Genomic DNA, 12,669 nt, shown 5'->3' on the forward strand with positions numbered 1-12,669 from the left:
CAAACTTTCTTTACACAATTCCAATATTTTATATATAAGTACTTGGTGAACCGGCAACCCCAGTCAGTTTATTACTGCCTATTTCCATACCTGATGAACATACCAGCAACTTCGGCTGGTAAAGGCATTGTCATTGGAAACATTCTTTCCAATCCCTATATTAGTTTTAATTGCTAATTAGATGATCCTGGCCAACCGTACCCCTATATATGTTTGTTAAAAGATTAACAAAATTCATTCACGTCAGGGGCTGGGCTCCCTAAAACAGTCTAAAACCATAACAAAACGCAGTTTTTTTTTAATTTCATCAACTGAGAGAGAAACAGAATCAACAGAAGGAATCCACTCTATAAACTAAAAATGAACAGAAGAAAGAATGGAAACCCACATGTTCCTCCAAGCCCAGAATATGGAAATAAAACTCCAAAAATGGACAGGGTTTATATAAGGATATTTGGACCAAGGACCGTTGATTTTATCAAAGCTTAAATTTCGATGGTTTATATCACACTGTTTACAAAGCATTTGTATCCAGAGATTTCATCTGGCTTGACAAATTAAAGAAACAATACCATTGCTAAGACAATGTACCAACAATCTCAACAAAAATATGGGTGAGAGAAACAAGAGAAGCAACTAGCTGCTCCAATTCTACATGTGAATAGGCTTATCGTAAGTTGCCATGCAAGCTTCCTTCAAGGCCTCACTCATTGTTGGATGAGCATGACATGTACGTGCAATGTCCTCACTTGCAGCCCCATAGTGCATGGCAAGAACTGCCTCATGAATAAGCTCACCAGCATTGGGTGACATGATGTGAACCCCCAAAATCTTGTCTGTCTCCTTCTCTGCGAGTACCTTTACAATGCCTTCAGCGTCATCAATAGCCTTGGCCCTGCTGTTTGCAAGGAAAGGGAACTTGCCCACACGGTACTCAACCCCGAGCTCCTTCACCTGCTCCTCAGTCTTCCCAATAGATGCAACCTCTGGGTGTGTGTATACTACCCCAGGTACCATATCATAATCGACATGGCCTTCCTTACCTGCGATGAACTCCACACATGCTACGCCATCCTCTTCTGCCTTGTGGGCAAGCATGGGCCCTGGAATAACATCCCCAATGGCAAAGACACCTGGAACATTAGTGGCAAACCGTTCATCAACTGTTATCCGGCCAATCCTATCAGTACTGACACCAATCTTGTCCAGCCCCAGTCCAGCTGTGAATGGAACTCTACCAGCAGAAACAAGAACGACATCAGCTTCAAGAATAAATTGGTCACCACCAGCTGCTGGTTCTAGAGTCATCTTTACACCATCCCCAGAAGTATCAACCTGAACCACCTTAGTCTTAAGCATGAACTTCATGCCTTGCTTCTCAAGGGAACGCTGGAACTGTTTTCTGATTTCACCATCCATGGTGGGCACAATATCTGGAGCAAACTCAACAACAGTTACTTCAGACCCAATCCGCCCCCAAACTGAGCCCATCTCGAGACCAATGTACCCTGCCCCAACAACAACAAGTTTCTTGGGGATCTCTGTCAAAGCCAGAGCACCAGTTGATGATACAACCTTCTTCTCATCAATAGTGATTCCTGGGAGGGACTTGACATCAGAGCCAGTCGCAATTATGATATTCTTTCCTTTGACAACAGTACTCTCACCATCAAGAGCGTCGACAGAAACTTCAGAAGGGGAGATGAACCTGCCATAGCCTTTGACATATCTTACCTTATTCTTTTTAAAGAGCCCCTCAATACCCCTTGTGAGATTAGAAACAGCTTTATCTTTCTGGGCCATCATGGCTGGCAGATCAACCTCAACAGAAGAGAACTTCACACCATGACTTGCAAGCGAATGCTTTGCTTCGTGGTACATGTGGGAGGAATGAAGAAGTGCCTGACCAAAGGAGGAAGAAACAAGAAATATCAGTGAGTAACTTACTAAAATAAAGGCAGTTAAAAGAGAGGAGAATAAAGTCTAGAAGAAATTAGGATAACTGGTTAGAAACATTAACTTGTTTCCCTGGCTGTAGACCGACATAATTCAAAAAGAATGAATATCAATAACAGATTATAAATAAAATCCTACTGGCTAACTTTCTGTACAACTTCGAACAATCTAGATAAACCTGGCCATGTATTACAGACTATTATATGCCATAGATGGAACTTCTTCCCCGCAAACTTAAGAGGGAAAATAGGCAATATTTCACTCCGCCATTGTTTACCACATGATTAGGTCATGCAAATACCTCTTTCCTGAATAGGAAACTAAATCAGTAGTATTGCCACATATATTAACACTAATTCTCTTACTCCACTAGTAAACATTTTGGTATATGGATAAACACATGATGAAAAAGATGCCTAGATACATGAGAACCTTGGATGCTTATGGAATTATCCACCAGAAAAGATACCTAGGTACATGAGAATCTTGGATGCTTATGAAATTATCCATATTAGTATGGCGAGTCACAGGCAAAATTTTAGATCTATTACTTTAATAGCTTTAGAAAGGTCTCAAGTGTTGTGAGAAGACAAGGAACATAACTATTCTTCAGGAAGATTTGAAGGTGTGGAAGTCTCACCTTCAACCATGCTGAGGTGGTAATATATGGCGAACTTGACATAATACTTCAGTAATGTTAGGATATGTAGCTTGGTGAATTACAATTTCACTTTACCCATTTTTCAGAGATACTGATGGCAGAAAACAGTTGCCAGTTGTCTATACAAGAAGAATATTTACAAATTTTCATAGTAATAAGATGAATATAAATGTCCCATCAGCCAACTAAGTTACTTTCCAAAAGAGAAAGTACAGATAACCAATTCAAGTTGCACTAACGGTGTGCTTAATGAACTGCACAAAGTTCGGGCATTAAAACTTGTTTTGAACAGAAACACAGTTTCTTGTTTTTTATATACAAATCACCTAGGACTCTTTTCCCACCAAAATATCTGTCCATCTTTAGTTGCCAGAAAGTCTCAATATTGAATCTTTCCTCACTGACTGAACTTTGAAGTTTCTTTAACAAAAAGTTTCATCTTCTAATTTAAACTGATACAGAAAAACCAAATTCCAGTTCTACTATCAAGAAAGCAATCCAAAATCAAATTCATCATGTTGTCAATTCTTCTTTTCTGATGCACAGGCCAAAAAACCTTTTGAAGTTAATAGCCCCACTCATAAATGCAAGTTCAAGAATACATGCTTAATAAAGCTTTAGACATGAGGAGATTCAAGATTCAACCTTTTAATCCAACTGGGGAAAGAATCTATTCTCAACTCAAGAAAAATAAAAATTAGTTATGAAGCCTTAGTGTTTTTGGCCAACAAGATATGATATTCTAGCAATTCTAGAAAGATGAAAGAGCTTTGATGTGGACTGATAACCTGTAGCACAGATTAATGGACAACAAGCCAAAGAAAGAATCACAGTTGCAACAGTATTTAAGTAGTAAAACCAGAGAAGAGAAGGGAGGAAAAATGGAACTTCCTACAGAACAGAAGTTGATGATCTAGCAGTTCCCACCACCCCAAGATAATCAAGATTACACAATAGTAGACTCCAATTAGCAATATAATCAGAATAAAATTAAGTAAACAACTCAAAAGGAATTGAGACAGAGATGAGAGCCACTTTGGTTTAAATCTGAAATAGAACTAAGCAAACAATTCATGTGAACAACTCCTTTACCAATAACCCTTAGCAAATATCAGATGTAAGAGAACAAGGAAACTCCATTTCTGGAAACAGCTGAGACAGATATCAAATCCACTTTGGCATCAGCAACGGCTTTAAAGAGGAATTCAGTATATTATCGAGGTCTTCAACCCTGGATAATACGAAATTCATAAATGTTCTCAAAGGATCTTCAATATCCTCCAGGATTTTCCCATGAACCAAGGATGCCAATGGCCGAAAGAGAACAGCAGCTCCAAGAGGAAAAGCAAAGAATTCCTCTTCATTTCCTTCCGGAAAGACTCAAAGGTATACAAATTGGTGTTACTTCACAAATCAAGTTCAGATCTTCTAATTAATCAGTTCAGCTCCAACAAATCAGTTTTAAAAGCCTAAGAATTATCACTTGCAGGAAGAGGAGCATCCAAGTATCCAACAGAGAAATTCGCAACAAGCAAATACAAAAAGGGGGGAAAAAACAAACACAAGAATATGTAGAGCTATCAAGAGAACAGAGGAGGACAGAGATAAGTTTGGGCATCAATCGTCAGCAAAAAAGACTGAGGAGGAGGATGTTCTTCTATCTCAGAAAGAATGTTCGGGCAGAAAAGAGAGCAGTTTAGGGGAAGACGAGTATAAGAGTCATTTCAAGGCCAAGTTCCATGCCACATCAACATTAGCTATCCTGTTCATAAGAGAGAATTTATTCTATTTTTTAATCAAGGTGGTGTACAAGGTGGTTATTGGAAACCTTGCCTTCAATAGTGTTTTAGACAAAGTACAGGGGTAACAAGTAATTTTCCCTAAAGAATTCATTCTCAACCTCCATCTAATAGAAGGCCAAGTTCCATGCCACATCAACATTAGCTATCCTGTTCATAAGAGAGAATTTTAATCTATTTTTTAATCAAGGTGGTGTACAAGGTGGTTATTGGAAACCTTGCCTTCAATATGTTTTAGACAAAGTACAGGGGTAACAAGTAATTTTCCCTAAAGAATTCATTCTCAACATCCATCTAATAGAAGGCCAATCAAAGTTGACAGCCACTGAAATAAGCACACTAACAAAATTTTAATAGGCAACAGGTGAGGAGGTTTCAAAATAATCCATGCAATAAGTTTAGTATAACCTTTAGAAACCAACTGCACCTTAAGGAGCTCAATATAGCCATCAAGACTGCACTTGATGGTATAAACCCAGTAACAGTTTGCAATATCCTTACCACGACATAGTTCAACTTCAAGTCTATTGAGATAATAAAGCATCCATTTACACGTCCATTGCTGCCTTCTTGGAATCCTGCCTTCTAAACAGAACCTAGCCAGAATTTTAACAATTTAGTTAAATCATGATAAGCCTAGCATTCTTTTTTTCGGAATCTCTCAGAAGTTCTATACTTAGAATGCAGCTAGACTCACCGTGATCTCATAGTCATAGTGTGTAATAATTGATAATGAAATCTAAATGTAAGCATCACTACTGGTGAAAAGGCTTCATCATAATCCATCACCCCTCTTGGGTGTAACCTTCTGAAACAGACTTGCTTTGAATTTCTCTATTTTGTCACCACACTTATTCCTTTTATACTTGCATTCTATTGGCTAAATGCCACGAGGAGATCTACTAGAGTTCAAAGGTGGTTGAAATATAGAGCTTATGCACATGGGAAAAGAATCAGGTTAAATGGGGCAATGTATGATAACCACCCCTCTCCCCTGTGAAAATAAAATAATTGTAGAGACATGTTTGTTAACACCAGTCAATTTTTTGTTCCTGGAAATGAACCAAAATGAAGAAGTGCAGGAGTAATAAAGCCCTTCTACCACCCACCTCCCACCCGGGGGGGGGGGAGAAAAGCTCCAATCTAGAACTTTTTTTATTTCAAAAGTTAAATAGAGAAACAAGGCTGTCTGAGTGTTCGACCCATCCCAACAACTGTCATCTCTCCATGAGACACTGACAAGTCTCATTTTTATGGGACATCGACAATTCCACCTTCACCATTTCCACCACTGCTTCAACCCATCACCTCCTCCACTCCACTGCCAGGGTACCACTACTACCACCTCCTGGCATCAGGCCACCATTTCCACCAATGCCAACACCACCAACTCCACAGCCATCACACCCTTGCCTCCTCCATCACCACTACCAACAACAACAACAAATCTAACTCCACATTGCCATCATCACTACGTCCATAATATTTTAGGGTTTGCTATGGAATTTGTGAAAACTTATCAAAGTTCCAGAAATAAAAATTCCTACACATAGCAAGTGTGTTTTTGTTTCTTTTCAGGCACAGAAATTGAATTTACTATGTCTTAGCAGCATGTTTCTGTCAACAAATTCAGCTCCAGCATAGAAAAATCACTTCTGGAATAATAAACATGGGCCAGAAAAATACAAGTGTCATGATAAACGCCCTTGGAGTTCAGATGAGAAAGATATGGCCATTTCTGTGGGCAATGTTGTTGGATGCGTATGGATTAGTTATTAACACCTTATTTTGAGGGTTTAATTTATTTTTCCCCTTTCACATCTTTACCATTTTAGCGTCGTAATCTCACTATAAATAAAGAGGACTTTTTTCTTTAATGACAAGTCAATCAGTCCCTAAACCTATGATTCTGATCTTGGGATTAGAGACCAAAACCCAATACACTAAAAGGTTTTCTTTTCCTCATTCCTCATGTTGTTGTCTTCCACCACCTTTGCCGCCAATAGGGGCAATAGCCCCCCCCCCCCAAGCAGCATTTCAGACTGGACCTGAACCATATATCACTGACCTAGGAACACCATTGTACCTCCTCACCTCCTCTTCTTCCATCATCTTCTCCAATGAACAATGCTTCATCACCACGATTTTGCTGCTCCCTCCTATTTACCTGTGACTTTTTAACCTCTGTGCCCTCTCGACTTACATAGATGCTGCTGTGAACCCCCCACCAGTTATGTCGCTCTCTTTCGATTCTTTGCTTCCACCTATGGGGTTCAAGCTTGTTTTCTCCTATCAATGGTGGAAATTTATATTCAGAAAGAGTCTTGCTCGTATTCTTTGGACAATTATACTTCTCTTCAGCTGTCTTGGCATAAGTTGCAACCACGTCAACGTACCTGAAACCCGTGATAACCAACTCTAATCATATCCCAATACTAAGCTCACCAATATATCTCACAGCCCGTTCTTGGTCTTTCCTCATTGCCTAAAATTGAGCAGCTTGTGAAACAATATTATCTAACGATTGGCAAAAAAATTCTTGTTCAGGATTTGCTTCATGACCTCCCAATTACTGCAGATCCAAGTTGTTTCATAAGCCTTAGCAAAGTACATCATCCAAATGTGAGCATGCAAGCGCAATAAATTTGGTGAGGATGAGTTCATGCTTCTTGTCTAGAAAGAATTTATAGGCAAAGCTCTCAACTTGGTAAACCAATCAAAAAGTTCCTCTGGACCTTTTTCACCAATGAAATTTAGAACCTCAACTTTATTGCCATAGTCCTTATCAAAGAATTTTAGGCGATGTCCTAAAGTATAAAGATAATTGAATGAGATTGAAACCTTTTAGGAGTGTCTTCAAGACTTCAACCAATAGGTATCAACCTAAAGAGCTGAAGTAGATGGAGTTGCTTCAACTTGCTTTCCAACTTTTAAAAGCAAGAATCTCAGTAAGAGCGCCCTGACATACTTCCACATTTATCAAGTTTAGTTTCATAGTCCCAAATCTGGTCTCAAGCCTCTAAAATTTTGCATAATTCTTTTGTTACAAACAGTTCCGGCATAGCTTATAGAACTGAGTGTTGATAATGTGACCTGTCACGGTGACTACAGCCCAAAAATTGGAGAAGGAGAAAAGCATGAGATAGGGTAATGGCAAAAGATAAGGATCCTTCTTGTGGTATAGCTCTGATGCCACTAAATGTAGCTCTAGATTGGAATGATCCCAACTTAAAGCCAATTACTGGGATCTGAGATGAACTGGTAGATTCAGTGAGATCAAGAATTTGTTTTTCAGTCGAATTAGGGTTAGGGTTTGGTAGGATCTAGGGCTTAATGACAGAGTTAAGTGAGCGAAGGGGAGTATAATAGGGATGGTTTTGTGATGTTTTCTCGAGTTTCAAGAAAGAAGAAGATGAAGGAATATAGGGTTTCTAATGGTCAAAATGGGCGCATCTGAGATCAACTTTATCATGGTGATCCACAAAGGAAGCGCATCTGATGACTACTTTGGTCCTGGGACTTTGTAGAAGTTTTAGCTTTTGTAGATGGTCTCCATCGATGGGTGAATGGAAGACTTTATGGTCTAGAGGGCTAAAAGAGAAGACACGAGGAGGGGGGGGGATGAGACAACTAACATTTGTCAAAGAATTTGACGGAAGGGAATTGGGTGACAAAATAAGCTCCCAAACTAAGCAATGAGAAAAACAGAAGTCTTATTCAATAATAATAAGCTCAACTGAGCTATTACTATGACAGTTACAACCACAACGATTGACATAAAACTTAGACCCGAACTAGAACGCAAAACTCACACTATGATGCCCAACTCAAATTCACTGTCAAGTATCAAAAATGATTCAAATCAAAGTAAAACTTAAATAAACTGCTAAATAACAACAAAAATTACCCAAAACTATTCCATGATTTGGGGGACCCCTACCGAAGGTCCACACAAGCAGAGTCCGAAGGTCAATTTTCCTACGCAACCTTACCCCAGCAATTGTTGCTGAGAGGCTATCAACATCTTGACCTCGGGCTATAATTGTGGTCCACCGAATATTGCGCCAAGGCCTGCCCCTTTGAGGGATCTTCAGACCTCCCACAAATTCTAGTGCCGGGGTAGAGAAGAACTCCTACACCTGAATGGTGTTAGAAAGCCAAACTACATCACTTCCTCAGTCATCCTCATTAGTTGTAGCATTTGGAGGCCCAAAATTGGCTTAGCTTGGCCAAAGATCCTGCAGTAGGACCAATAACAACTGCTGCAGATTGTGAGTAATAGAAGCAAATCAAAAATTAGAAGTTGAACGTCAAAATAGAAGGAAATAAAAACTAGGCAAACTAGAAGAAGAAAGTGGGGAAGAACATAAGGAGAATATTTGCTGGAAACTTCAGCTAATTCCAATGGTTAACATGTAAGATATGAACAAGATCCCAAAACAGAAGGTTATGACAGATTCTGGAACTAGTGGAATTTAGAACACCAAACTTGAGCCTGAGGTTAGCCCTTGAATGTGTAATTTTGATCTCCATAACTCTATGTTGAAAATAAACATTGGCTGTAGAGATATTAGCATTTGAAGTTTGCTGGAAAAAATCTGTGAAGAACTTGAATCACAGGAAAGCTTATGCTCTCCTTTGGGTTGAAACAGTAGTAGTAACCCTTTACCTCAATTGATGGATGGAATCAGGTCTCCAAAGGAATCACCCTAAGCTGTTGCAAACACAGACAGCAGCAGTACAAAAGGGAATCAAGCATGCTGAGGGAGAAGATGGAAAAGAAGAGGATAGGAAATAAGGAGATAAGGAGATTCGGTTCTCAACCACCAGGCCTCTCAGCACTTCATGTCATTCAACTGGATAAGAGACTGCGCTAAAAACAATCTCAAATTCAAGTTCAATAAGCTTTCTAGATTGACCACTAAAAGCCTAAAAATATATCAAGGACAATAGTCTGTTGCTTGGAAAAGAAGAGGATAGGAGATAAGGAGATTCGGTTCCCAACCGCCAGGCCTCTCAGCACTTCAAGTCATTCAACTGGATAAGACACTTTGGCTAAAAACAATCTCAAATTCAAATTCAATAAGCTTTCTAGATTGACCTCTAAAAGCCTAAAAATATATCAAGGACAATAGTCTGTCACTTGGAAAAGAAGAGGATAGGAGATAAGGAGATTCGGTTCTCAACCGCCAGGCCACTCAGCACTTCATGTCATTCAACTGGATAAGAGACTTTGGCTAAAAACAATCTCAAATTCAAGTTCAATAAGCTTTCCAGATTGACTTCTAAAAGACTAAAAATCTATCAAGGACAATAGTCTGTTCTCAAATTAAAAAGTAATAGAAACTAAACTTTGTTATGCTTCAAAAAATAAAAACTAACAATAGAAAGTTCCTCATGAGGCTAAGACTTGGATTACAAGAAATGAAACTAAAATAGAAACTCCATAAGTTGAAAAGTTTTAAATTAGACACCAAGTCTAATTAACAATAGAACCTTAGCTGCAGTTTCTGAATCTGATATTGTAGACTAAACTAAATTTCCAAATCCCCATGCACAGACAAATTGACATTTCTAAAAGACCTTCACCACCTGGTTTGCACCCACAATATCTTCTAGTAGCATCTCATCAAGGCAAATATGAAGCTGTGACACTGGTTCGAGTGAACAGTGTTTTAAGCTCTTGTTCTTCATCTTTGATCTACATCAGGAAGAATGGATGCTATCGCTTTAGTGGAAATGAACAAAGCTCCAGCATAGAAAAATATGTGAGCTCTGACTCTTTACTAAGAAATCAAGAAAAAAAATATTGAAATATGCTTGACAATCATCATGAGAGAAAAAAATCCAAATTTCCTATAGATTAAAGATGCCATTAGAATCAGACCGTTGAGGGAAAAAACATCATTCCAAATGTTTCTGGCGAAGTCAAAATATTTTGCCAGAAATGATCTGCATATCCAATCGCTGGTATTTTAAGAATGAAGGACGAAAGCTTACCCATAATTTGGACTCCAATTCGTGGTCGACAGAAAAAACTCTTGGTGCTTTATGAACCAAGAATATTCTTCTTCATTTCTTGTTTCTATAGGGTGGGGTTGGAGGGAGAGGAAGAGAGAAACAATAATTGGAGAAAAAGTAACAGAAAGCTACACGTCTCCGGAACAAAATCTGAAGAATATCTCCATCATCCAGTCTGTTAGAAAGGAAGACCACAACTAAGTTATCAGGGAACAGGATACGACTTACGGTATTCCATTCAGCCATTACTTGTGTAACACTGTTACAGACGTAAAGAAATTGCTTTGAACTGTCTGGTTATGATCGCTTTAAACCATCTTATAAGTAAGAACAATCAAACAGTCCCCATGCTTACTCTCTAAAGTTCATTGAACATCTGGCTTATTAATGTGTCATTTATTTATTACTTTACCAGTTGTACTTGCAGAAAAGAACTAGAATCCCGGTTCACTCCTCCCCAGACCCTGCTAAATGCGGTAGCCTTGTGTACTGGATTTAACAAGTCCTAGTAGGAATATATGATTATGAGCTCCATGACATTACCTACTGTACCAGGATGAAGCGAACGTGTACACTTGAGGACAATCGGGTATTCTAAAAGCTCTCCGAATTACAATCACAAAAATCCAACGATTGAAGCTGTTGCATAGATGCTAAACGTCCCTCCACAACAATCAACTGAACCCAGAGAGGAATAAAATCATAATACCAGCAAAAATTACGTAAGATCAAATATAGAAATTGTCCGGTCAAACACAAAATCACAACTCCCCACCCTCAACCCAAAAACAAAAAAAAACTACCCATGATCAACATCGCCATGAAGATAGATTTGATGAGCCCAATTCAATTTCAAAATCCACCACACCAATTCAATCATAAAAACCATCTCTACTGGAGGAAATGAATTAGATACCTTGGAAGGAATACAACCAACGTTGAGACAAGTCCCTCCGAGAGTCCCACGTTTCTCGATACAGGTGGTTTTCAGACCTAACTGAGCGGCTTTAATGGCAGCAACATAGCCTCCAGGGCCACCTCCGAGCACAACTACATCGTTCTCTTCAGATCCAGAGGAAAAACTCCTAGAAAAAGATGACAAACATAGAGAATACCTTAAAGCATCCGAGGAGTTGCAGATGTTCTTCGAGAGGAAAGCAGCCTTTCTTCTAGCAAAACTAGCCATAGCCATTGCTTCAAGCCTTCAACCTTCCCAGGCTCCGCAGCTCTGTTCAAAGGGAAAGGACTACAGAGGAAGGAGGGGAAAAGGGATCCACGAGTCCATCATCTTTCCATTTATCTGTTTATTTAATTTGGTTGGTAGTTACGCACGGGGACTCAAAAGGTCAGAACGGGCTAGGTCACAGTCTCCTTTCCCCGCCAGCGCACCATAAGATGAAAAACAAGGAGGCGGCATTTCTATCTTTCGTTGTCTTCAGACCAATTACAAGGACCGGGGCCACAAGCATAGGGGTTTGGAAGGGGGGCAACATATGGAGGGATGGAGGTTCAAGCTCAAGACCTCTTTGAACTGGAAAAAAAAATCTTCCGTTGTGCACGTCTCCCTGTTGTGCACAACAATACGGCATTACAATTTAACACTTGGCATTGTCCTAATAAACAGTTCAGATTAAAAGGTAAGGTTTTAAGTGAAAGTAACCCATCTTATTACCTGTTTTAACAAAAAAATAACCCGTTTTGTAACCCGGTTCTAAATATAGATGCCCAAGATTTCTTGGAGCAACATGATGAACGATCTCTTGGATCTCTTTAGAAACCATTGGAGTCGAATCAACAAGACCAATCCCCTTCGTCAAACGCAAGCGGTGGTATTTGGGAGATTTACAGCAACGAGATGTAGTGCAGAGAGAAAGAAGGAAGAGTATGAGAACAATAAAAGCCCCAAAGCAGATTCCAATCACAACCCATAAGCGGAGACCAAAGGTTGAAGTCGGCTTCGAGAGCTAACTGTTCAAAAACGTTGTATCGAAAATCGACATGGCATCAATAATAATGAAACCCTAAATTATCTAACTGGAAATTGCATTATAAGCCCCAAAAAAAACCAAAAAAGCTTTGGTTTTCTGGGAAAATGGTAAGGGTTTGTGAAGAACAGAAGAAAGAGAAGGGAGTTGCGGAAAAAGCTATCACTGAAAGACAAAATAGTGCCAAAGTGATTGGTGTATTCCTAATCAATCAGAGAGCTTCTACCTGCGAATCGATCTCTCCAAA

At 39.3% G+C, this 12,669-nt stretch overlaps 1 protein-coding gene across 1 annotated transcript; it reads right to left on the minus strand.

Moving 5' to 3' along the window:
* Positions 1 to 619: 619 nt before the first annotated feature.
* LOC149011097 (dihydrolipoyl dehydrogenase, mitochondrial) lies at positions 620 to 11,749 on the minus strand. The gene is made up of 2 exons (XM_089161133.1): positions 11,354 to 11,749; positions 620 to 1,902 (listed from the first exon to the last, which is right to left on the minus strand). The coding sequence occupies exons 1-2, from the start codon at positions 11,627 to 11,629 to the stop codon at positions 652 to 654; spliced, it is 1,527 nt and encodes a 508-aa protein (XP_089017259.1). The 5' UTR covers positions 11,630 to 11,749; the 3' UTR covers positions 620 to 651.
* Between the last annotated feature and the right edge of the window lie 920 nt (positions 11,750 to 12,669).

The sequence above is a fragment of the Hakea prostrata genome, chromosome 7, assembly GCF_041222555.1.
Source record: "Hakea prostrata isolate BN-2017 chromosome 7, UWA_Hpros_2, whole genome shotgun sequence".
NCBI classification, from domain to species: Eukaryota; Viridiplantae; Streptophyta; class Magnoliopsida; order Proteales; family Proteaceae; genus Hakea; species Hakea prostrata.

Coding starts and splice junctions, on each gene's coding strand:
- LOC149011097 (XM_089161133.1), bottom strand. CDS start 11,629: ATGGCTATGGCTAGTTTTGCTAGAAGAAAGGCTGCTTTCCTCTCGAAG. Junction 1,903..11,353: donor TTGGTTGTATTCCTTCCAAG/GTATCTAATTCA, acceptor TCCTTTGGTCAG/GCACTTCTTCATTCCTCCCA.